The sequence below is a fragment of the Bison bison genome, unplaced genomic scaffold, assembly GCF_000754665.1.
Source record: "Bison bison bison isolate TAMUID 2011002044 unplaced genomic scaffold, Bison_UMD1.0 scf7180017864519, whole genome shotgun sequence".
Taxonomy (NCBI): Eukaryota; Metazoa; Chordata; class Mammalia; order Artiodactyla; family Bovidae; genus Bison; species Bison bison.
Genome location: NW_011495072.1, coordinates 20141035 through 20168235, shown reverse-complemented (window position 1 = coordinate 20168235; position 27201 = coordinate 20141035). Strand labels below are relative to the sequence as shown.

Here is a 27201-nt window from a genome sequence, read left to right as displayed (position 1 = left end):
AACAGCATCATGGCCCCATCATCAAACTTTTTTTTTTCCTCACTCTGAATAGATGCAGTACCAGCTTCTGATGAAAAAGAATTTTACTGTAAATGAAATTCAAGATGAAACAAAATGACTAAAATGGATTTCCCACTGGCTTTAGGACTTATAAAGTAAATAAATACTAATATCCATTTGCAAGGTCTATCCCTCTTGCCCATTTAATAATTTTGCTGGTCTGACTCCAGAGGATGTGGCTTTTGGTCTTGGCTTAAATGTGTGACCCTGGTGATGAGTGAACATTTGTCTTTGGTTTCTGTAGGTTGGAGGATATGAAAGGGCATCCAAGAGCAGTGTCCCAGCCTTCCAGGTACTGTCAACCAAGTTGAATTTCTAGTAGATTATAGGCAAATGCTACCCTTTAGATGGGGCTCCCCAGGTGGCTCAGTGGTAAAGAATATGCCTGCCGAGACATTAAGAGATATATGAGATGGGGGTTCTATTCCTGGGTTGAGAGAAGGAAATGGCAACCCACTCCAGTATTCTTGCCTGGAAAATCCCCTGGACAGAGGAGCCTGCGGGCTACAGTCGGACATGACTGAGCACACACACATTGCCATTGGGAGTGACCTAGGCCACTGAGAGCCATGGCCGTGGCAGAGACCTTGAACTATTACTAGATGATGACCCTTTAGATACATTTCACAACTTTAAGCCCATGGAAATAAGCTGCAAATAGCTTTTCACTTTTAAAATTCCTTTGTTTCTGTTCCAGATTATTATAATTGGCTTTATAGTTAATGCTCATGATGAGCAAGAGTTTTGTTTTCCTGAGGTGCCCGCAAGGCTGCATGGCTGTGGGAGCGATGCCAGTGTACCCTGTGTGCCCAGCATATGGTGGGGTCTCTTAGTAAACCAGAGTTGCTCTGCAACATGCCTTTCAAGCCTGTGATAGATTTTGCCTTGAATTTTTGACATTTCTGTTCTTTTTTCCTCCTATTTTTGCATGTGTCTGTTCCCTTCCTTTGTTTCCTAGTTTTATTTCCTTCCCGAGTCTCCATTAGAGGAGGAAACGTTAGTGGTTTTCTTTGGAAAAATGTTCCCCGAACACTTCCTGGTGGTCTCGGTGGTATCAGGATTGTGCATAGGCCTTGGTGAGGGTTGTAGAGATATTTGACCAAAACTGTCATGAACAGATGGGGAAAAAGCTAATACATTCCTCATCCCTGTTCTCATTCAGCTGTAGGTTTAGGGTTGCTTACTGGAGCAGTTCTGATATGACCCAGACTTATCCAGAAGCTGGAGCTGCTTCCCTGTTCAACTTCTTCTGTCCTTAATTTAGAGGCAAACCACATTGTACGCTTCTGTTTGGAGGGAAGATGATGAAAGGAAGAGTACAAGTAAAGCAGCTTTTCTGTAGCAGATAGGGAAAAGAGTCCCTCTTCATTAAAATACCTGTCCAGGACAAAACAGATTTGGTATTAAAACCAGGACTGGGCCTTGACTGTCCAGACTTGGGTCAATTTTCCCTCTGTGTTCACTCAGCAAACATTTACTGAGCACCTGCTCTGAGTCTGGCACTGTGCTAGTCACTGGGAATTGAAGTGAGAGAAAGTTCTTTGCTCCTGAGGGAGCTCATTTTGAGGAAAGTAGACAGTATCAAATAATTCAAGATGGTATAAGAAGCTATGATTTACTGTGAGAATATATGATGAAGCTGCATGCTGACCCCACCTGGGAATTCAGTGAAGGCTTGCTGTAAGAGGTAGCAGCTGATTGGCCTATTATGAAAGGCTAAGCAATAGGAGTGAGTCAGATGGCAGTGGAAGGGAAAAGTGTGTGGGGGGGTGAGGTAAGGGCAGGGAAAATAGTGTATGTAAACTGGACAGGGGTATTGATGTCATCCATCCAGGTATCTCAGAGCATTTTATGTAGCTGGAGTAGAGGAATGGTGGGAAAGTGTGGAGAATTGGAAAATACCAGATTTCAGAGGGTTTTATAAGCCAAGCCAAGAAGTTTAGTCTTTTTGGACACTGAGGAAAGATTAAATGGTTTAAATAGTGAATCGACATGATTAGATATCTTAGATTTTGCTAGAGGCTATTCAGAATGTGAGTTTCCAGGAACAAGATTAAAAGGGGCTACTAGGAGTAAGGATAAGAAATAATGATGCTTACCCCGGGCAGCTGCAGTAAATCTTTCCAGTCTTGGAAAGGAGAGGAGAGATTTAAAATATACAGAAGTAGAATCTAAGGACTCGGGAGGAATGAACGCCAGACCAAGGGAGGGAAGTGACCAAGGATGGCAGGATCATGGTTACCATGGGACTTTGGTTCCTGCATTTAAATCCCAGCTCTGCCTCTTCTCATTCGCTGAGAGGCTTTGCTGACTTGCAAAGTGCAGTCTTCGCCTCCCTTGTAGGGTTGTTGTGAGGATGAGCTGAGTTAATGCCTGTAAGGTCTGAGATGAGCGCCCGGCTCAGAGTGAGAGCTGCGTCAGTGTTGGCTGCTGTTGTTAGGACCTGACCTGATCTCTTTAACATTTGTTAGTTTACTTTGTCCTGGTTGATGGCTGAATGTTACGATAACACAGTTCCTGTGTGATTCTTTGCCCGTTTTCCCCCACAAAGATTGGGTTCTTCCCCACAAGGATCTGCATCTCCTTTGAAGACCTCGAAAGTGGCTTTGTCCCCTTCTGTGACAGCCAAGAGGATAAACAGAGGCTCTGTATCCTCAGGCGCCAGTGTAAGAAGGTAATTTTTCTCTCTTCTCCCGAGGCACTGCAGGAGGAAAGGGAAGGCAGCAGCGACTGCCAGTTTGTCTGAAGTTTGTCAGAGGAGGGGACGGGAGGGTGGCGGGGCGGGGAACCACCAAAGGCTCTGTGACCCCCTAGGCTTCTGTTCCTGTCTTGAATTGTGGGGACAAGGCCATGGAGGGAATGCTGTACAACATGCCCTTCCACAGCAGGCCTACCATGATCCCAGGAACGGTGTTCAGTTGCACAGACTGATATTGTATGATACTGTTGTCTGCTCCCTGATGCATAGGGGCAGAACTAAACAGGGCAGGAATGTTTGATGTAGTCATAGGATTGAATATATATTAATAGAAGTTACATCTTGTACTTAGGGCTGCTCTGTGCTCTCCCCTTACACAGTCCTATTCATTTACTTCCTGCCTCAGGGCAAAGAGAACCCCCACATATTCTATTTCAGGATCTCTGGTCAAAGTGAGCCTGCTCTAGAGTCTTAACTGATTTTGACAGAGGAAGTTGCCACGTATAACTACAGGCCACATATTGTAAGATCACCAAGAACTATTCTGTCACCATTTGCATTGATCCGAACTGTCTGCATCGCCTTCCCCTAATGTCCTGATTAATGTGTTTTAGAAACATGAACTCTGCATGAGTATACATGGCTATCTATGTCCCCCCCCCCGCCCCCACCTGTGTTTTTCATTCAGCTTTTCCATAAACTCCCGGCTAGCCAGTTCTCTAGGGAACTTGAATGCTGCAGCCGACGATCCAGAGAACAAAAAGACCACATCACCCTCCAAGATGGGTTTCATCGCCAACCCGTTCACCAACCTCTTGAATGGCAGCTCCCAGCCGCCTGCCAGAAATTACCCTGAGCTCAACAACAACCAGTACAGCCGAAGTAGCAGCAGCAGTGGGAGTGCCCCAAGCAGTCAGCCGGGCCCCCACGGCGCTAAGACCACCGAGGAGCACTCCACCGCCCTGCGGCCCTCCTACACCGGCCTGTCTTCCTCCTCAGCGAGATTCCTGAGCCGATCAATCCCCGTAAGTTCGCAGACACCACCTCTTGGTCCTCAGAACCCTGAACGTGACTTCTGTGCCTTGGCTGGGACCGCAAGTTTGCAGACACCCCCTCTTGGCCCTCAGAACCCTGAGCTCAACTTTTGTGCCTTGCCCTCCCAGCCAAGGCTGCCACCAAAGAAATTTAATAGTGCCAAGGAAGCCTTCTGATCTATGCCTCCCTCTGTGCGGTGAAACTGTCTCTGCACGCACATTCCGCTGGCTCCTTAAGTAAATGCCAAGTTTCAACCTGGTTTTCTTTCCTCCTTCTTTTTCTTCTCCTCTTCCCTCTCCTTTGTATGTGATGTCTCTAGGAAAGGAAGCGGCTCTCACTCCCTTCATCGTGGACCCTGTTGACTTCAGTTACTTTTCAGCAGGTTCATTCTCCAATCACTCTGAGTATAGGGTACAAGGTCAGGGGACTGAGTCACATGACAGGCAGCATCTGCTGTGGTTGTGGTGGTATCCCGGCTTTTGCTACACTGTATATCAATGAATTTGGAGTATTTAAGCATATAAGGTGCTGATGAACAGGGTCTTCTCAGAAGTAACCATTTAAGCCCTTGACTGTGTCACCTTCTGGCAGGAAACTGACTCAGAATTGATTAAATGACAAATGGAGAGTGTTGATAAGGAAGGTTTATGGGTAGGTACCTGGGATATAGGAGAGGGGAAGGCAGGGTAACAGGAAGATGTTTAAAATGAGCTCTCCCTCTTCTAGAGATAGGATGAGGATCTCCATACACATTTTACCCATGAGTTCTTCATTTCGGTCTCCAAGCCCACTTTTTAACCAGTAATCCTTGTTCAGTTCAGTTTAGTTCAGTTCAGTTGCTCTGTCATGTCCGACTCTTTGCGACCCCATGAATTGCAGCACGCCAGGCCTCCCTGTCCATCACCAACTCCCCGAGTTAAGTAAGATTTTGTTGGTTCGCCCCCCTGTCAAGAGTCACTTTAATCACATTTGTTGATTGCTTCAAAGGGAATTGAGATCTATGGGAATGTGAGTTTTGATTCAAGAGAATGAGGACAAAATAGGAAGGAGAAATAGATCTACACAAGGCAGTGTCAATCAGTGTTAGAATGCAGCCTTGCCTCGACTCAGGCACAAGCAAGCCCTAGTGTTCTGGGAAGGCCGTGGTCTTGTGCCCCTCATGCCCACTGTTCTTCAGACACTTCCTCAGCCTTTACCCTGGGAGGGGGCTTCCCAGGTGGCGTTAATGGTAAAGATCCCACCTGCCAATGCAGGAGACATAAGAGACGTGGGCTGGATCCCTGGGTCAGGAAGATCTCCTGGAGGAGGGCATGGCAACCCACTCCAGTATTGTTGCCTAGAGAATCCCATGGACTGAGGAGCCTGGCGTGAACTACAATCCATGGGGTCTTAAAGAATCAGACATGACCGAAGTGACATTATCCTGGGGGAGGTGGGTCTTTGCAGGGGAGGGAAGAGGAGGAGACATGCGGGTGGCAGTGGGCCTCTCAGGGCCTTTTGTGAAAACCCATACCCCATGGTATTAGCTAAGAGGACCCACTTTCCTTATATGGCAGTTTAGAAACCACTTTTCTAATGTGAAGATGCAGTGTGTGTGCGTACTCATACGTGTGTGCGCGTGTGTGTGTTGGACTCATTACTACGCCCATCCCTACCTGAGGCCTCTTTTCAAAGTTTTTTTCCCACTCTGTACACCCAGAGTCCTTTCTAGCACATATGATTCCCCCCATCTGATTTTATTCCCGGTGATGTTTTTCAACTTGAGATTCCTGTATAGATTATAGCCTCAGCCGACCCTATCCCTTAATTTGACTCTAATCCCATTAAGTTATGGGCACACATGTATCAATAAAACTTAAATCCTTGTAACTGGGATTAGATGGAAAATGAAGTGTATTTACATTTTCATAACTAGGTTTACAAGTCATGTACTTCAGAACAGGAGTTGAGTTCAGTCGATGTTTTCATATACTGATTATGGGTCAGCCTCTTTTTTTAGACCAGAGTATGAATCTTTCCATTTTCAGAAAAAGTGTTAAACATGAAGATAATTACTTGAATATCTTGCAGATTTTGTGGCTAAAGGTTTCGTGTACAGTAAGTCCCCTGCATAAGGACTAGTTCCTTCTGAGAGTGCATTCACAAGTCCAGTTTGTTCCTAAGTACAACAAAGTTAGCTTAGGTGCCCAACTATTAATAATGCAATCAGCTATATAGTACTGTACTGTAATAGGTTTATAATACTTTTCACACAAACATAAGAAACAAACACGAAAGACAAAGAAAACATTCTTGACAAGTACAGTAATACAGTACAACAGTACAGCTGGTATACTGGCATCAAGTAACAGGCAAGAATTACTGACTGGAGGAGGGAGAGGAGATGGGAGATGGAAGACTCGAAAGATAATCAGCAACAGAAAACAGAGGGCAAGATGCAACTGCACTCATACCTTTACGTTGATGGCACAAGTTCTGTTTCCTTGTTGGATTCAATTCTATCTACCCTCTTGAAAACAACAATCCAGTGATGTCTGTGTAGTAGCTCTTTCTGTCTCGAGTCATAGATGACGTGGAAGCACCGGATTGCATTCTGAAGGGCTGATGCAGTCTTCCTGTACTGTTGTAGGTTGGGTCCTGGCCTCAAAGACTAACAGTGCCTCCTCAAAGAAAATCTCCTTGCCGCTTCCTGCATCGAGAATCTCTTGGGTTCTTCAGTTACTTCTTCCTCTTGTCTCTCTTTGTCCTTTCTCTGGGCCTCCAAGTCCTAGTGCTTCTTAGCAGTACTAGCTACATCACCGCTGCTTTTATGCTTGCTTCTGGACATCCTGGGCTTGAAATCAAGATACTGTACCCTATAGAGTCCTGCTCAGTAAAGTACATGGAAGTACAACCCCGTGTAGAAGATGCATGCGTGGGACAATATGCACCAGACATGTGAACTTACTTATGTGATTGGACATGCGAATGCACATCTGCGTCTTTGAAAGTTCAAAACTTGAAGATTCATATGCAGGGGACTTAGCTGTAATCCACATTTATAGCTGAATACTTAGCTTGGTATTCAGCTTGGTATTCAGTTAGGAATACCTGATTGGTAGATAGCTGAATACTTACCAATACAAGCACTGGTAGTTTGATGAGAATAACGTTCTACTTGTTCTGGATCTCAGTTTTCCTCTTTTCTGTTGGCAGTGTGGGGACTGCCTAGCTCCCATGTTGGTTCCTCAAGCCACTCTGTCTATGTAACTTGATTTTGGCTTCATTCCATATTTTGTTATTTTTCTTCACCTCTCCTCCTGTGCCTCATCCCTCTCCTGGCCTGAATAGAGTGATTTTCCAATAATGAAATTTAAAGTAATATTCTGTGTGGGCAGCTGCTCCTCTTCCCTTTTCTCCTTAAATTTGTTACCTTAGTGTAAAGAAAAGCATTTATAAACAGAATTGCCAGCAGGACATTTTCCTCCCTCTCACCCTCCCAGGAAGTAAGAACAATAGGTGTCTTATAGCCGATTTTCCTTCCTTCGTCTTTGCCTAGTAAACCTCTGTGAGAGGAAGGGCTCCAAGCCCTACCGTTGCTGGCTTGCTGGCAGAAAGTCTAAATTAAGATGGAAATTCCCATTTTATGCAGAATAAAGTAGGAGGTTGAGTGTTTTCCCTTCATTGTTTCAATGCAGCTTTTGTAATTGTTACAGGTTTCTTGTCTAAATAAGATGGTCTTTCTTTCCAGTGCTATATCACTCAGCAAAAAAATGTTTTTAAATCCTCAGGTAGGAAATGAAATCTAGATTGCAGTATCCTTCCCCCACCTTTAAGAAAGACCCAGAAACTCCTAGGGAACGGGGGTTGCCGGGTATTTAGAGGGCGTCTAATATTTTAAAAGCTGCAATTAGCATCTCTTTTGAAAGCTGCAATTGCTTCTCACTTTGTGCCGCAGTTCAGCCCCCAGAAAAATGTGGAAATGATTTCCTTGTTCTGTCATTAAGTGCTTTAACACAGAAAACAAGAAGAAATGTTAAGGAATCCTTATGGTTGTGACAGAATTCTGAGAAGCAGATTTTATTTTCATTTATTTGGCCTGTTCTGTTCTTCTTGAGGTTTCCACTGACCAGCACAACACACCAAGTTTCATTTTGGTTGACCCACTTACTGTAAAAAAAATCAGTTTTCCCTCCCCAGCATTCAGAGGAGTTTTCAAATCTTAAAAGAGTTGAAGGACGTGTGATTATGGTGTGGGTGGGGTGGAAGTATTTTATTAAATTGAAATTACTGGAGGCATCTGTCTTGAATATTTGCTCTATGTTATTTTTAAGAGAATTACCACTGAATTGCTAGTCATCTGCCTTGTCCTTGCCTGACCCTGCAAGTGTAGGTTAGGTCACCATGCTTTCCCCGTAAGCCCTTGTACACCCTGCCTTGGTCTTGATTGATACTCAGACTCTCACTTTGCATTTTAATCATCTGTCCCCTTATCTGTATGCCCCACTAGACTGTAAACTTTGTGAGAGCAGGGACGGTATCTCTGTTTTTCACTCTTTTATGCTCTGTGCCTTGCTTATTGTAGGCGCTCATCAAGTACTTCCTGAATATTATGGATGTTTGGATATTTAAATGAATGATCGTGCTAAGAATTATTGCTTCCATTTTAAAGATAAATACCTTGAGGGTTTGAGAGTTTAAATATTTTGCCCTAGGTTATACCACAAATATGTTGCAAAGCTATAATTTGCACCTGGATCATTTTGACTACAAAAAAGCATTTTCTTCTGATTATTTCATATCATATATATACCGTGATAGGTGTTTAAAATAGAGGGATATCTAAAGGATATCTCTTTTTTTCAAGAAAGATTAGGAAATGCTGTAAAGAAAGGGTAACATTTTAGTTGGGCTTTGGAGGACGAATAGGAGCCTTCTAGGAATCTAGTGATGAAAATATGAAGAGGAAGAATGGTCATTTCAGGCAATGGGAGCTACAAGAACAGAGGTAGAACCTTAGTACAATAGTTCTTAGGTTCTAAAGACAAGTAGACCTGGGTTCAAATCTTGTCTCTACCATTTCCTTTTGGCAAGTACTTTGGCAAGTTACTTAACTTCTCTGAGCCTCAGTAAATGGGAATAATAGTAATCAGGAGCATAACTAGGTTTTGTGCATCCTAAAACTTAAACAATTTGGTGGGACCTATTTAAGATAAACAGTACAAACTATTTTTGTAAATTTTATAGACATAAGACTGTGCTTTGAAAGGGGTTTGTGTGCCTGTGAGGCCTTAAAGCTAATGTGGTAATGATAATCTTTGTAATAGGGTGCTTGTGATCATTAATTGAGATAAGTCATCTGAAGTACTTTACGTAGTACATATAGATAATGCTCCATAATTGCAGCTATAATTTTTTTTAAGAGCGATGAGTGTTCCAGTGCAGCTGAAGCTTTAGGTGGTTACCTAAAATCAGGCTGGAAAAGTAAGCTGAAGCCCAACTAGGAGATGCAGTTTAAGCTACTGGAATTGCTTTAGCAAGAGTGACTTGATCAGATCTGATTTGATGAAGATAATCCTGGCAATCATGGGGACAGGAGTTCTTGGTAGAAACCCTGAAGGCAGGAGCCCAGTTTGAGCCCTGTCTGCTGTCCCCAGTCTGTACTTCAACAATTGTCCTTGGGTATATTCTATGCTTTTCATAATGACCTGCATTTCAGTGCCCATAATAGTACAGATACATTAAATAATATATGACCAACAACTAACATTTTTATTATGAATTTTAAATGGTATATTTATTTTTATAAATGGATACTTAACTACCTGAGGAAAAATTATGGCCTTTAGGAAACATTTTTTAATAACACTTGAGCATGCTGCTGCTGCTGCTAAGTTGCTTCAGTCATGTCCGACTCTGTGCGACCCCATAGACGGCAGCCCACCAGGCTCCCCCGTCCCTGGGATTCTCCAGGCAAGAACACTGGAGTGGGTTGCCATTTCCTTCTCCGATGCATGAAAGGGAAAAGTGAAAGTGAGCATGAGGAGTTGTAAAATAATGTGTTTTTTAATAAATATATATATATTCATGTTGGCAACAAAACTTTTTTATCACTTCTGTGTCAGGGGTTACATTAATTTTTGCTTTATGAGAACAGCCTTTTATTACAAGCTTTTACTGTATTGACCTTTAGAATGTATAAACATAAGTAAGATAAGTAGTCCTATAATAAGGTTCTTTTGAAAGCTGCTTTGGGTTTCGCCTATTAAAATCCTTTTTGTGACTTTTAAAATTTTTATTAAGTAGTAGCTGATACTAAGCTTTTATTTACTTACATACTGATCTTCAAACATTTTAAGATTAGTCTCTTAGTGATGCTTCAGATTATGTCATGGTCATTCATTGTCTCTTGGAATTTTCCCATTCTTCTCTATTCTGTAGCTTTCTCATCTTCTTTGTTGTGTTAGCCTTGCCAATGGTTTTCCTAACTCAGTCTTTTAAAAACATTTTAAATTAGAGGCTGATTGTGTTACAATGTTGTGTTAGTTTCTGCTGTACAACAAGGTTAATCAGCTATAAGTGTACATATGTCCTGGCTCTCTTGAGCCTCCCTGCCCCTCCTCCCTATCCCACCCTGCTGTGCTGTCACAGAGCGCCCAGCTCAGCCCCCTGTGCTATGCAGTTGTTTGCTGCTGGCTCTCTGTTTTACCCATGGCAGCGTATATCTGTCAGTGCTGCTTCTCTCCGTTCATCCCACCCACTCCTTCCCCTGCTGTGTCCACAAGCCCATTCTCTATGTCTGCATCTCTAGTCCTGCCCTGCAAATCGATTGATCAGTACCATTTTTCTAGATTCCATATATATGCATTAATATATGTATTTGTTTTTCTCTTTCTGACTTACTTCACTCTGTGTAACTGGTTCTGGTTCATCCACCTGTGGCGTTGCCTTAAACTTGATGCAGTTTTTCAGCCAAGAAGTACTAATACTGTCGAGATCTTGAGCTCGGTCTCAGTATTGAACCACATCTTTGGCTTTCTTTCAGCATTGGTATTCTTCTGTTCCCTTCCCAGGAGACTTGGAAATGTCAGTTGACAAAGCATTGCTTTGTTCTGAGGTCAGCATGGTCCCAATAATGCCTTTAAATGTGTGTAGATATTATATAGATACACACAGTTGTTTGCAGACTGTTGTGAGCCTTCAGCCTTCTGATATTAATGAGGTCATCATCTGTGTGGGCTTTGGCATCCTCAGGTTCAGTCTCTGATTGAAGGTTATGAGAGTGGAAAGAAAGGATATAAAAAAATAGTATGTTAGCTTAGCTGCTATAATAAAATACCCTAGACTGGCAGTCTATATGGAGAAGGCAATGGCACCCCACTTCAGTACTCTTGCCTGGAAAATCCCATGGACGGAAGAGCCTGGTAGGCTGCAGTCATGGGGTCACTAAGAGTCGGACACGACTGAGTGACTTCACTTTCACTTTTCACTTTCATGCATTGGAGAAGGAAATGGTAACCCACTCCAGTGTTCTTGCCTGGAGAATCCCAGGGACGGGGGAGCCTGGTGGGCTGCTGTCTATGGGTTTGCACAGAGTCGGACACGACTGAAACAACTTAGCAGCAGCAGTCTATAAACAACAGGTCAATTTATCACAGTTCTGGAGGCTGAAAGTCAGAGATTGGGGGCCAGCGTGTTCAGGTTCAGGTGAGTATTCTCTTCTGGGCTTCAGACTGTCATCTTATTGTATCCTCACATAACTGTAAGAGGGTGACGAAGCTCTCTGAGTCCCTTTTATAAGAAGGCCAATCTCATTCATTAAGTCTCTGTTCTCATGACCTAATTACCTCCCCAAATATCTGCCTCCTAATACCATCATATTGAGGAGTTTGGCCTTTTTTGTTTTAAGATTTTTTGATGTGGACCATTTAAAAAATCTCTATTGACTTGTTTCTGTTTTATGTTTTGGATTTGGGGCTGCAAGGTATCCTAGCTCCCTGACCAGGGATCAAACCCACACCCCCTGCACTGGAAGGCAAAGTCTTAACCAGTGGACCATCAGGGAAGTCCCCAGCTTTACTCTTTAGCTACCAAGCTTCTACCAGCATTCATGACAACTGTAACATTTTTCTAATCCTTAACATCATCAGTGATTTATTGATTACCTCCTATGTACCTTACATTGTATTAGCTGCAATGCTTATACATCATCTTCCCAACCCAAGAATTGAACCAAGGTCTCCTGCATTGCAGGTGAATTCTTTACCAATTGAACTATGAGGGAAGCCCATCATCATATTTATTTAACCCATAATTTACAGATGAGGAAACCAAGACTCAAAGAGGCAGTGACTTGTTCAGTCTCGCAGCTGCTTCCTTAGCTCCTGTGATCTTTGTTTTTATTCATTTGGAATTCCATTTCATAGACCTTCTTACTGCTTAGACCATTGCTTCTGATATCTTGGATTCTATAAGGCTCCTCTCAAACATTTTCTCCCCCTTACCACTAGCTCCTCCCCATGACCTCTTTATGACCCCTGCCTGTTCCCTTTCTGTTTACTTCCTTCTGTAACCCACATAGTCATTTCTGCTTCCTTTTTCCAACATTGTCTTTTCCGCTTGAACTTTTTTTCTATAGCCACTTCATCACTAGCCTCCAAAATTAGATCAGTTCAACCATCTCCTATCTGTTTATAGTCTCTTCTGAGCTCTGTTGGAGAAAATCCCATGACTGTCAATTGATTCCATTTCAAATAAATTTCTAATTTACCCAGACCCTTCAGTGGTCATGATGAGTTTACCTGGCCTATCTTGGCTTCCTTTCTCTTCCCCGCATTTGTTGTTCTGTCACTAAGTTGTGTCCGACTCTTTGGGGCCCCATGGACCGCAGGACACCAGGGTTTCCTGAGCCAGTGATGCCATCCAACTGTCTTGTTCTGTCATCCCCTTCTCCTCCTGCCTTCAATCTTTCCCAGCATCAGGGTCTTTTCCAATGAGTCATTGACTGCTCCAAAACTTTTTCACATTCTTCATCAGCACAAATCCTCCAACCTCCAGAGGCTGAGAACATATAATTTTTCAGGAATAATTCCCCTTAACTGCCCTCTTTACTACCTCAAAGTATATCTGCATCTGACTTGTCCTTTTATTCCTTTTCAAAAACAGAAGCTCTCCTCTTTTTCAGTGGTAACTCCACGAACCTGAACTATTCTTTGTGGACTGTTTCTGGGAGTTGGCCTGTGCACAGCCTTGCTCTCTTATATCTCCAGTCTCTTACACCGTTTGCCTGTCTCTTCACCTGCAATCAGGTACAGGCTGGGCTTACCAATTGCTTCCCTCAGTTCTGCCACCTCTCATAGTGTCTCCTTTATGGCCAGACTTGGACAAGAAAGGCATGTGCACCGCCTCCTCCCCGCTCCCCCCTCCTCCCCAACACCCGCTCCCCGCGCCCCCGACCCTGCCCCCCCCGCCTTCTGGTGAGTCTTTTCCACTGGCTGCCACTGACTTCTTTAAACCAGATCTGATGATCTCTTGTCAGTTTTCATTCTTCTTAGTTTTTGTGCAGCATTTGACGATACTGACCACCCTTTTCTCCTATTATTTTGGTCCATTTTGAGTTTTGGAATATTATTTTCCTGTTTCTCCTCCCCTTCCCATTAAATAGTTACCTGTTTGTCTTTGTCCACCTGCCCCTTTATGATTTTTCCCCAGTCTCTGACCTTGGTCCACTTCTCTGTGTGGGTAATCGTCTCCTCAGCATTGGACTTACATTTCTACCTTCCCCTGGGCAATACTGGAGGAGAATACATGCCCTTCATTGGTCCTCTCCTCCTCTTGTTTCCTGGCTAACTGTATCTTTGTATATCCAGTCATCTGAGCTAGAAATCTGGAATTGTCTTTGACGCTACTTCTGCCTTTCCCTCTGCCACATCCAGCCACTAAGTCCTAGCAGTTTTCCCTTGAAATATCTGTATTTTGTTGTCCATTCTTAGCACTGCTGCCTTCATCGAGGTCTCCATGGACTATTGAAATGGCCCTTTAAATTTCCTTCCTCTATTTTGCTGCTGTGCTAGATTTCTGAGACAAGCTGCTCAAACTATTCCTGTGTTCAGAATCATTCAGTATCTCCACTTCACACACAGGGTCCGATCTGGATCCCTGGCCTGCCTTCGGGGCCCTTCTCCATCAGTCCATGTGCCTCCCCACCAGCTCTTCTTCAGCAGCTCCAGTCAGCATCCTGACTCAAGCTCTGCCTCCTGCCGAGTCCTAGCACAGGTGGTTTACTCTGCTTTTCCACCTGTCTCTGCTTGGTTATATATTTCCTGGCCTGGCTCACTAGTTTTCTTTTTGATAAGGCGTTTGTGACCCATCCAGGCAGAATACCTTTTCATCTCTTACAGGATTTTGTTCACAACCCCCTACCCCCAGCCCCCACCCCGGGTTTCCCGAGACAATCAGCTGTATGTGATTCTCTCTCTCTTCTGCTGGCTTTAAAGCTTCTCAGAGGCATGTTTGTTTTCTCAGGTTCCAAAGTACAGAAAACGCCTAATAAATATTTATTGAACTAAACGTTGGTTAGCATATCTAGGTTCACACATGTTAAGCAGAGGGCTAATTAGGGGCCCGTTATTATTGCAAGCACAGGAAGCACTAATAGCAAGCACACAACGCTTCAGCGTCAGCTTTAATACACAGTAATCTGAGAGTTTATTATTTTCTAGATATGTGACTTTACTAAAATAAGAGAAACTACATTTTAACCAAGCTTGCATCAATATAATTTTGGTGTTCAGATCAACTGAAAACTCATGTGATGGTTGGCTGAGTCAAGTTGGGTGTCAACAATCTGTCACCTAACAATTGAGCTCTTTATGATTGTTGAAGAGCACATATTAAGTTCCTCCAGAAAAAAGAATCTATTAAAAGTTATGTAGGAAGGGGAAAGAATAGTTATATAGCATTTTAGTTAACTAAAATCAGATTGTTAAATCTTTGGGTCCCTGACCTGCTTAGAGAACACTATAGAAAAATGCTTACACTTCTTTCAAAGCTGATTTTATCACAGAGCATAGCCTTTTTGTGTTAATATGATGCCAATAAAAACATTATTCAGCTGTGCTTCTGCTAGAGTATGAAATCACATTTGTGGAAATATGTATCAATGCATATTGATATATGCATTGATTATATGCATATAATATGATTATATGCATATATGCATATGCATATCAATATATACATATAATGCATACATTTTGTGTGTTGCTCATTTACAAGCACTACAACTGGAAACTCCATTGCAAAGCTATAAAAAGCCCAGGAGTATAGTGGCAGTTATAGATAAACTTATTTTTACTCAGTGTTTTTTTTTTTCCCTCATTTGTTCACTAAATCTTAAAATACAGGACTTACATGTATGATACCATATTGCCAAATGTATTTTTTCTTTTAATTATCAATGATACCATGAAAACAAAACACTTTTTAAAAATTGAGTATAGTTGATTTATTGATACAATATTGTATTAGTTTCAGATGTGTGGCAAAGTGTGAAACAAATCACTTTTTTCCTTGTAGGTGCTTTTGCCTGGGTAGTTAGAACTCAGACCAGGGTAACTGGTAGATTATTTTTTTCTTCCTTAAGGGACTTGGGAAAATGGGGAAATGCAAGGAAGAAGAAATAAGTGTGGCAAAAGCACATGGCGGTTTTGACCTACATCAGATCACAGGGTCCTTTGGTTCAAGTTGTTTGAACCTTAAGACATTATTGCATTGTTTTGCTGGCAAAGACCTTAACTTTAATTATTCGTTATGTTTTGCTGTTTTTGATAGTCAGTTTATAGTTTTATTTGTTAACTATTTGTATAGTATTTATATTTATAATTATTAGATATTTTTCTACCATGATTAGATAACTGGGCTGTTTAAAAAAGAAACTCCTCCAGAGTAGCTAAAATTTTAAAGTCACTACCTACATCTGCCAAAACAGATTAGTAGCACATTTCCAGAACAGAACAAATTGTCTTGATCTCCTTACCTAACACTATGTTTTGTGTCAGATCCAACTGCTTTCAGAGCAAGAATTCTTGATGGAAGCTTATATTTTGACATAAAAATTTGGGGGGCTGCAATGTAAGGTAATTTTATCTTTCATTTGCAGGCTGGATATTGCTATATTATTCATTTACGGTATTCGTACTGTAAAAATACTATATAATCATGCTAAACTTGATCTAGTCTTAACTCACTAAACCCTATTGAACTCAATGGGCACATGAACTTGAATTTTCTATATGAGAAATTAAAATCTCTTGGTTATTTAAATAAGTGCTACTTTGTAAAATAATATTTACACCTCAGGTCTCCCTTCCTTTGTAATCATATCTTTGTCTTTGCTGAGGATTTTTTGTTGGTTTTGTATTTCAGATTGATTAGGTATCCTTATGGTAATGATAAAAATTGGCAAGGCCGAATTAAAACTTTAATCAGAATATTTAAACATGGGCGTTCTAATAAAGAAAATTCCTTTATGGACTATTACTGAGAATTCTTTTGGGTTCAGTCCTATGGAAAATCATTAAAAAATCTTAATTACAGTAATAAATAGTACATTCTCTTTTGTCTGTTAATATTTCTTTGCTTACTCAGGCTCATACCCTACTCATTATTTGTCTGTGTCAGGTGATAGAGAATATTCAGTTGATAAGGACTGAATCTCAGGACAAATGCTTAAAGTGTCTTGAGGCATTATATTGTGGAGGCTAAGACTTTGGGCTTTGTAGCCACTGCTGGAGTTCAAATTCCTTCCTAGTTGCATGATCTTAGGCAAGTTGCTTTAATGTTTTGTTCCTCAGTTTCACCATCTCTAAAATGAGCTGTTCAGAGCATTTAATGAGCTAACACACATAAGATGTTTAGAATTGTGCCTAGTATGTAGAAAGTACTCAATAAGTATCCTTTTACAGAATAATTGACCTGTCGCATATCTAATTTATCAAGAATTCCAGTTAGTTGTACTTCAATTAGTCTATCTTTTGAACAATAAAATCAATAATGATATTGTTTATATAGTACAATGATGCATTTACATTTTTACTGTTAAAATTAAAAATGCTAATAACTGGCTATTGTGTTTTCTGGAACATTGATAGCTTTAGGATACATGTACATTTAGAAGACAAATGAACCAGATACCCTGAATACAACCCCATGATATAAACACGTGGTGCTTGAAATCTAAATGTCATTGTTACTATTGTCCCCTCAGTTAAAAGGCCTTGAAATACTAGGTATACTTTTTTCAAGTGGATAGGTCATGTAGATTTTAACAGTTCTCTTCCTTCCCTAAGTCCACTTCCATTAAGATTTCCGTTTTAGACTGAAAATGAAGAGGAGTTAATTTATTACAAAACATTGATGTCAGAATAATGTGCTAAACCTGTTTTGATCTGATCTGATTTTTTTTAACTTTATTTACACCATATAAAGAAACCATGGAATATGTTTGGTTTGGTTTTGAGAACTTTGGTATCATATTTTTATCCCACAGTACCTAATATATTCATACTGCTGATGTTCAGTCATTGTTGAATGAATTAACCAGCATGACAGAAGACTAATGAATATATACTTCACGTGAAGGATTGAAATCCTTAATATTCTAGGAAATGTTTCCATTTTTCAGTTCCGTGTATATCATGATTCCATAAATCATGTAAATATATGTACAGACATATTTTTTCCGTGTATATTGATGCATGTATAAAACACTTTGCCCCGGAAGAAAGTTAGTTTCACAAAGGTCACTTGTCTAGCATCTGTTCATTTGCTGTATCTCTATTTATTGAGAGTTGATAAAACTTTAAGATACTTGCAAAAACAACTTCGTTGTAAATTTTCAAGCAATCACAGGAGCTTTATAATTTCTGTTAGTGATAACATGAGTAACTTCTAGTTAGAACAAAAGTGAAAGTTAAAATATTGCCAAGAAAACACTGGCCAATGTATAGCCTGCATATGTGGCATCTTTGCAGCTACAAAGAACTTGTGGCTCTGCCCTCTCGGCCTACTGGCCAGATTTCAGAAAAAACTGGGATAAAGCACCTAGAAAAATGGTAGTCCACTTTTAAGCTCTAAATGCTAGGTTGGCAGCTGTTGTCTCACAAGTTAAATGGGCTTCAAGGCATTGGACCAGTTTCACTGGACTTTCTCTTTTATTCTCTCTCTAAATTCAGGTGTATTTACAATATAGTACCCTAAGTTTTGATCATCTCTCCTGTTTTGAAGCCTTTACGTAAACTACATCCTGCAGTCATTTTGCCAAGCCTTTTCCTTTTTTTCCTAATGCTCTTGACCTTTAACCTCTTTGAAATTTGCAGCCTGAGAACACACCTACCCCCTACTCAACCTTCCCTTTCCACTCTTTGCCTAATCCTTTGCTTGTGAACAGTGTTACTCTTATTCTGTGTATATTATTGCTTAATGTTGGCACATTTGTCTTTTCACTTTATGTCTGTGTGACAGTGTGGTCTTTTGCCCTTTAAGGGCAGGGACCATAACTTTTGACTCACTGTGTTGATAGATTCTTATGTACCATAGTAAATGGCTGTTGGTAGGATATAAAATTCACTGGAATTTTGAAGCTAATCAAAGATAGTTTGAATCCTTTTGTAACTTATTTGCAAAATGAAGATTCTTTTTTTTTTTTTTTTTTACTGATACCTATACTATCAAAAAATGGACTGGTCTCAGAACTGATGACCTATTAATAAAATGCTGCAGATAAATTTGAAAAATATTTATTGGAGGAAGAGAAAAGGGCATTTGGTAGCAAATCAAGTGAGCTTTGTTTAAGGTATTTGATTAGAATTGTGCAAAAATCGTTAATGTTATGTTTCTTCTAACTGCTGTTTGCTGCTCAAAAATAACTGTTGGCGGATTTGTCTGTACCTCTTTATCTTTCCCTGGCTTATGTCTGTTATCAGTGCATTCTGATTACATATCCCAAGCATGCTCCTTTTATATGTTGTTACCTAATGTGATGTGGGAAAAACTGTGTTTATTTTTTTGAAACTTGCCCACTGTTTATTATGTTATGACTGCAAGACTCTTCTGCACAAAAGCTTTTTGGGTCTTAAGATAAAATTTCAAAGCTAGAAGTGCTTTGTGTCCCCCTAAGTGGAAAGAATTTATAAGGTATTTATAACATTCAAACATTCTTAAGGAGTCTAATTTTTAAATGATGGCTAATTCTACTGCATTAGAAGCGTTAATCTTCATTTGATATGTGTTGAATTAAAAAATATATATTCCTTAAATATACTTTAATAATCTTCAATTTAGCCTCAAATGTCATTTAATGCTTTTCAGTAAAACTCAATAGTATTGTCCAAAGGTAGAAGTGAGTTTAATGCTACCTATCAATTTCCAAATAATACTTAATTTTTAATCACTAGTACTAAATTAGTGAGCCTTTTAAAATATAAAGTTTTCTTGTAATCACTTTACCTTGAATAATAATTGAATATCCCATTTTTAGCAAATCCTTTGTTTCTCTCATCTTCTTCTGTTCTTCTTAGTTTGTTTCATATATCTTTTATATAACAGATCCAGGCTGCTTTGTGTTGAAGGGAAAAGCTGCATGATGTAGGAGAACTTTTGTGTGTGATGGAATTTAACCTCAGTTTATGTCTCTCCCCGCACAGTCCCTTCAGTCTGAATATGTTCATTACTAAGGCCTTGCCACTCTGGTGAAAGCTGTTCCACTCTTACCTGCAGTTTCCTCATCTGGATGAGCAATGTAGAGAGAAAACAACTGCTTGCTGGAAGAATATCTCTGCCTTTTTACCTTAAATTAAAGAGAGCACTCAGATAAGACCTTCATGAGACTTGAAACCAGAAAACTCTGGTTAATGACTACTCTAAATGCACTGAAACTATGTTTATGGAGATGTCAACTTTTTAAGACAGTTTTCATGTTGAATTTGGTATTTTGGAAGGTTATTTTTAATGTATTTCGGAAATACATTTATTACATTTACATGTACAGTGTTACATTATGTATGTATTGTGAACTTTAAAAGACTATTTTGATAAATTTATAAATATATAAAATTATGTAAAAACTAGAGTATATTTTGACTTAGATTTTCTTGCTGTTTCCTACCAAAAATTTGTATTTTGAATTTGTTTAGTATGGTTTTATCTACAATGAATAATAATTCCTCTTTATTAAGAAAAAGTAAAGGAGAAAGGTTTTAGAAAGTGATTTGTATGATTCCACTACGAATATGGCACATCAATTCATTCTTTTGGGAAGTCAGTCTAATTTAATAACTTTATCCAGGTTTATCTCTTAGCAAGAGTACAGTTGTTTGATACGGCTTATTAAGATCATTTCTCTACCCTTTGTTTTTGTTGCTGAGCCATTTAGTTTTGCATCTTTGGAGGTTTTAACAAAATTTAACATCCAGTTGAAGATCAAAATTCACTGAATGTTTTTCCTTGAAAGCATGGTTTTTCTCTATGAAATGACTCAACGGTCCAAATGCTTTTACTTCTTTCCTTCTCACAAAAGAATTCTTAATCCAATTAGAATATTCTGATTTTGGTACGAGGTTTTTGCCTGTATTCACACATGGTCTGGCAAGTTTTAAATCAGCAAAGAGGATTCAAAGGATGCTGCTAAGTAGTTTTCTGTATTAATAAAGGAAACAAGTTTAAGACAGATCACAAAACCCCTGGCACACAGGCTAGCATATCTGAAACCTCACATGAAAATGAAGGGACTCCTAGGTACTTCACAGGCCTTTCATGTAAGTGTAACCTTACATTTAGGGTCCGGAAGCCTGTAAACCTTTTTTCCATGGGGAGTTGGGGAGTATTAGGTTCTCATTGTCTTCCATGCTGCTCAAGAATGGACTACTCAGGCAGTCCAGTGGATTTGTATGAAGTGCTTTACTCTCAGCCACTGAGTTATTTATCAGGTATTTATTAGAAGGGGGTACCTTGAGGCTATTATACATGCTTCAGCAAAACATCTTGTTTATGTCTTACTTTTTAAAAAAGGCATTTGAATGAATGTTTGACTCAGGTTCGTTAACCTTCAAAAACTGCAGTACCAAATAATTGCACTAAACTGATTAAAAAAATGAATTGTATGTTTTAGGAATCAAAAATTAAGTGGAATTAAATTGTATACCTTTTCTAAAGCTAAAATAGTAAAATATTTTATAATGAGTTATTGTAAAAAAAGATCAGTTAATTGTATAGGAAAATGATAGTGTTTTTTCAAAATTATCGGTGAAAAGTAATTCAGATGATATTTGAGGAGTGGGGGAAAGGGAACCATATAGACAGTTGTAGTTCTGTGAACACTAATTGTGTGCAGCTACTAAATGATTGTAAAATTGACTACTGTAAATTTTCCATAATTATATGTGTATATTAGTCATATGTATCTACATGGGTATGTCTTAAAAGTATTTATACACATGTACATACATAGACAAATCAAGAAGAATATGTGTATAATATAGAAAGTATATAGCAAAGTGATTCTACTCCAATAATAAAGATTGACATGTATTTTGTTATGAATAGTTTACCTTTGAAAAGACATTTTGTTCTATTTTAAGGTGTAGAAGAATACACTGCTAATAAATAATAAAAGTTTTATGCAATTTACATTCTCCCTGTCTTTTGTCATTTGGATTTGGAGTATCAATGTATTGAAATATCTTTATAATTTTACATTTAATTCACTCTACATTTAATTCACTTTTGAGTTTCTAAAAATCTCCGTTCCAGATTTTTATTTACTTTCCAGGTTGTGGCTGTTCCTGAATTATGTGACAGTGAGCACAAAGAAATCTTATACTTCACATTTTACAAGAGTCAGATAATATCCAGCCTTGTATATTTAATTTTCCTTTTTGTTAATAAAACACTGTTCATGATCAGTGTTTTGGGCTTGCTTGATCATGGGAAATAGATGGGGAAACAGTGGAAACCGTGTCAGACCTTTTTTTGGGCTCCAAAATCACCGCAGATGGTGACTGCAGCCATGAAATTAAAAGATGCTTACTCCTTGGGAGGAAAGTTATGACCAACCTAGATAGCATAAAAAGCAGAGACATTACTTTGCCAACAAAGGTCTGTCTAGTCAAGGCTATGGTTTTTCTAGTGGTCATGTATGGATGTGAGAGTTGGACTGTGAAGAAGGCTGAGCGCCGAAGAATTGATGCTTTTGAACTGTGGTGTTGGAGAAGACTCTTGAGAGTCCCTTGGACTGCAAGGAGATCCAACCAGTCCATTCTAAAGGAGATAAAGCCCTGGGTGTTCTTTGGAAGGAATGATGCTAAAGGTGAAACTCCAGTACTTTGGCCACCTCATGCGAAGAGTTGACTCATTGGAAAAGACTCTGATGCTGGGAGGGATTGGGGGCAGGGGGAGCAGGGAACGACAGAGGATGAGATGGCTGGATGGCATCACTGATTCGATGGACATGAGTTTGAGTGAACTCCAGGAGTTGGTGATGGACAGGGAGGCCTGGCGTGCTACAGTTCATGGGGTTGCAAAGAGTCGGATGCGACTGAACTGAACTGATCATTTATGACTGGTCATAGGCTTTGCAGGTGGCTCAGTGGTAAAGAATCTGCTTACCAATGCAGGAGACTTAGGAGACGCATGTTCTGTCCCTAGGTTGGGAAGATCCCCTGGAGGAGGAAATGGCAACCCACTCCAGTATTGTTGCCTGGAAAATATCATGGACAGAGGAGCCTGGCTGTTTACAGTCTATGGGGTCACAAAGAGTCAGACACGACTGAACAGGTATGCACAGAACCACTGTGCTAAGCTGGTCCTGTACACCTGAGCAACAGGAATTGTGAAATAATCAATGTTTATCAACCATTAGGTTTCTTTTAAGAAAGAATAGATGTTTTTCGTAAGAGAGAAATTATAGAAATGAATCAGATATCATACACCTTGCCACTGTTGGGTCTATGACCTGAAGAGCTGGCTTGGGAGGAAGAAGCTGCATTCTTTACTGGAGATATTTTATGTGTTAAACTGGATCTCTTTGGGTTGTGATATTCCTGATGTTTTTCTTTTATCTTCTAAAATTTTTCAGAACACATAGGAATGGTTGTGGGTGGGAAGACAGTTTCACTTCTTGAGTTGGGAATCTGCCAATTAGCTGTTCTCACAACACTGCCTGAGACATCTAGTTGGGGTACCAAGGTTGTCATGAGCCCACATCTTAGAAAAGGAGATTTCTTCTGAATTCATGAACTTGTCTAGAAGGGCAGAAAATCTTTTTCTACAGATCTAGTGCCTATGAAAAAAAAAATAGTAGAAAAAAATCAATTAACTAATCCCAGCACATTTCTCACCTATTGAAATCTTGAGTTCACATGCTTTTGTTACCTCAGATGTCAAAAGATTTCTAAATCTCAAAACACACCTGGAGAGGCTACCCTGTTACGGATTTGGCTGTGATTTACATAACAATAAGAACATAAGTTTACCGACAGTAAGCTCTACAAATGTATTTTCAAGATTGTTCTCACTTGTATGCTTTCCTTGGTGACATGTGTTAAACCAACACTATTTTAAAAAGTTTCTACTTTTTACTTTGGGAGGAAGAAGCTCAGTGTGTAAGCTGAACAGTACTCTGTGGTGTTTCATGTCATGTAAGAAGCCTGATCTTTCCCCAAGTGCCCTCGGAAGGCATAGTTGATGCCAGTGAAAGCCTTGCTGTGCTCTTGGCAACAACTGAGCAAAGCAAGAATTTGCTCACTGCATGTCTCCTGAGGAGATTAATTAGAGAGGTATCCAATTACAGCAGGATACAATTTACAGCATAAGAGGAAACTTTTTTATTTACACATAGGTTGCATAGAGGTGGCATCCATGGCAGAGAAAGGAAAGTAGAAAATAATTGCATTAAGTTATTTTGAGCTGGGTTGAAATGTTAATTTATTCCCACCCAGTTCCTTCTCTATGGATTGAATTATGATAATCATCTCAAGAAGGAGAAAAATAGATTTTCTAGAGAATTTAAAACTTTTTTTGGTTAGTGCAAGTAGAAACATACTGGAAGATTGCTTTTAATGCAAAATTCAGTTATTTTGAATTGGTTTTCAATGGATGAACATAAATTATTTGATCTTTTCACTCACCATGGCTTTACTTTAACATAAATTAATTGACCTTTTCACTCACCATGTCTTGCTTTAAGTTGAATACCACCAAAAAGAAGATGACTTTCATCATCACTTGCTATTTCTTGTTTGGTTTGAATCAAGTTAATCAAAGCTTTATTGAGAAGCTGGATCACAAGTGAAAAATGAGTTAACTGTGGAAATGACTCCAGCTGCAAATGTTTATATTTACATTAAACTTCAGAATCAAGGGTAACAATCTATCGAATGGGTTTTGTTTATTTATATTATGGCTCTCCCAAAAAGATTTAAGGTGGTTTTCCATGGAGTCGCAAAGAGTCAGAGATGACTGAATGTGCATGCATACACATACACACACACACACACACACACAAAGACTGGAGCAGGTGTATCACGGAGGATTAAAAACAGAGGGCTTCGGAGAGCAAATTTGGAGGCAACTGAGGCTGAGACTGAAAACAGATGAACTGCTTCCCAAACGTCATAGAATATGGATCTTCTCTTAGGTTGGGCACATTACACCAAGTACAAACCTTTAGTCAGCTCCAGGGCTCCTTAGTGGGATTTATTTTACTCAAAACATTAATATAATACATGATTGTTAATCATAAGCTCTATGCTGTACAGTGGGTCTCTAGAACTCATTTATCTTGCATAATTGAAGCTTTGTTATTTGTTTGACTAATTTACTAAGAAGGTAGATCTTGTGTCCTTACCACAAAATAAAACGAATGATGATGATAAAGATGGGAGGGAACTTTTAGAGGCGATGGATATGTTTATGGCACAGATTGTCGTGATGTTTCCATGGAAGTATACTTACCTCCCAACTCACCAAGTTATATATATTAAATACGTCCAGCTTTCTGTAGGTCAATCATACCTCAATAGTCTAAATTTTTTTCATATGAAGAGATTATCTTCAAGTGAGTTTGTCAGTCTTGATATTCAGATCTCCCAAAATGATTGTCAGGTACATGGAATAGAAATTTCAAAAGGCAAATTGAAACCAGAGACCAGAATAGTATAATAATAGTCCATATAACTATCTATCTGTCTATCTATCATCTATCTATCTAGTATTTACTGACCTTTATTGACAGCTAATGGAGACTAAGCTATAAAGTGTAACATGTGCCTTTTTGTATTGAGAAGTAAAACTTGAAAGATATAGGAGTCCCAGAGACTTGAGATTAAAGAAGTCAATTTTGTCTTTCTTCTAAAACAAAAAAACAAAAACCCTGTGGGGGAAAGGAAACCCATTTTTTTAAAATCTAGGTTTCTTGCAGGTAGAATTTTAGCACCATACTGCACAAATTCTAAGGGGGCTTCCCTGGTGCCTCAGTTGGTAAAGAATCTGCCTGCAATGCAGGAGACTCAGGTTCAATCCCTGGGTTGGGAGGATCCCCTGGAGAAGAAACTGGCTACCCACTCCAGTATTCTTGCTTGGAAAATCCCATGGACATTCTAAGAGAGATCCCACATTCCAAGAGGCAAGATCCAGGATCCAGGCTTTTTTTTTTTTTTTGGTTCTAGAAGGATGTAACCAATTAGCTTCTCTTCAAGCTTGGCTGTAAAGTAACTTGGTTCTACTGATGGTGACCAGCAGGATTGGAAATAGCTAGTTTTCCTGATTTGAGGAGATATATGAAATTCACTTTTTTCCCTTGGCTACTTTTCATACCCATATCTTTCACAAATATAGCAGTCAACTGCAGACTTTTCCTGCAAAGAATTGCCAGTAACTTATCTTACCACTTAGATCACAGGCCTTCAGTGACCAAAGAACACACGCCTGGGGCTGTGTTCAAGGAGAACACTTTAGAAACCATTAGATAGATCAAATGTGGGTGGCAGAATCACTGGGCTCCCGGATTCTCCTGTCCCCTCCCCACAGAGCAAGCACTGCCTTGGAGTTCTCTTTCTCAGATATAGTACCCGAGGCTACATGAGGGGTACTGGCCCCGAGATGGCAGCTCTCACAAGTAGAACTGCTGAGAAAGATTGCTAATTGACAAAGCTGACAAACTGAGGCTTTAGAATAGTTTGATCTTTTTTAAAGTCAAATCTTGGGCTTCCCAGGTGGTGCTAGGGGTAGAGAACCCGCCTACAAATGCAGGAGACCTAAGAGACTCGGGTTCAATCCCTACGCCAGGAAGATGCCCTGGAGGAGGGCATGACAATCCACTCCAGTATCCTTGCCTGGAGAATCCCCATGGACAGAGGAGACTGGCGGACTACAGTCCATAGGGTCTCAAAGAGTTGGACACGACTGAAACTACTTGGCACAAAGTCCAATCTTGGGGAAAATTATCCTGAATTAAGGATTCCTATCTAAGTGACAGGTGGTTAGGATTTTTCATATCTAAGGTAAACCAAAAGAGGAAAGTTCACCCATCTGGTCCAGAGAAGAGATACTAAAATAGGAACTAAGCCAAGGACAGATTATTTATCAGCCAGTCTGGATAGGAGAAGCCCTGTTTGTTGGCAACCCCAGGACCAACTCCAAGTTTGATGATTTGCTAGAAGGACTCACAAGACTCAGCATATAGCTGCACTGACAGCTAAGACTAATTCCAGTTGGATGCAGAGTAAAATCAGCAAAGCTGCCGGGAACAAGGTCTGGAGGAAACCACGTGCAAGCTTCCAAGAGTCCTCTCCCAGAAAGGCACACAGGATGTGCTCCAGCAACCAGTGGTGGCAACACATGGAAGTGTTGTCTACCAGTGAAGCTCATTAGATACCAAGCACCCAAGGGTTTTTTAACTGGGGCTAGTCATGTAAGTAGCCACCACCAACACGAACCAAAATTCCAGACTCAAGAAGGAAAGCAGGAGGGCGGTCTGCATAAACCTTATTCTTTTCCTGGTCCAAGGACAATGAAGCACCCTTATCATTAAGGGAAGTCTGATAACAGCACAGGGATCTGTTTACCAGTCAAGTTCCCAGATGCAAGCCAAGGCCAACCTTGAAAGCAGGCTTTTCTAAGGACACTGGTCTCAGGCCTGCTATGTAAACCCTATTTTGCACACTCTGTATCTTAGCCAACTGATCTATAGTAGCTAAAGCCCACTTAAATTAACATGCAGTTAATCTTACTTTATGAAGTGAAACTGAAGTCTCTGTTATCAAAAGACTTCTTTGTGGATGGAATGAGTTGTGATCCAGGAGACAGGACCTATCCTTTTGAGTCCCCACTGTTCCACGTGGGCCAGGGTTCTGGTTTCTGTTTGTTTTTAAATG

The 27201-nt window shown here is 40.0% G+C and overlaps 1 protein-coding gene across 6 annotated transcripts in view; it reads left to right on the top strand.

The window, feature by feature from the left end:
- The window catches only part of CDC14A (cell division cycle 14A), a 189641-nt gene extending 168184 nt beyond the window's left edge, over window positions 1-21457 (top strand). For 4 of the 6 annotated variants that reach the window (XM_010830977.1, XM_010830979.1, XM_010830981.1 and 1 more), the window contains 3 exons: window positions 305-352; window positions 2612-2734; window positions 3447-5052. In XM_010830977.1, coding sequence (XP_010829279.1) covers window positions 305-352; window positions 2612-2734; window positions 3447-3969 — 694 coding nt within the window. In that variant the 3' untranslated portion in view covers window positions 3970-5052. Of the gene's footprint in view, window positions 1-304; window positions 353-2611; window positions 2735-3446; window positions 5053-19476 lie in introns of those variants that run through there. The other 2 variants (XM_010830982.1, XM_010830980.1) reach the window with 2 other exon arrangements.
- The last annotated feature ends 5744 nt before the right edge of the window (window positions 21458-27201 follow it).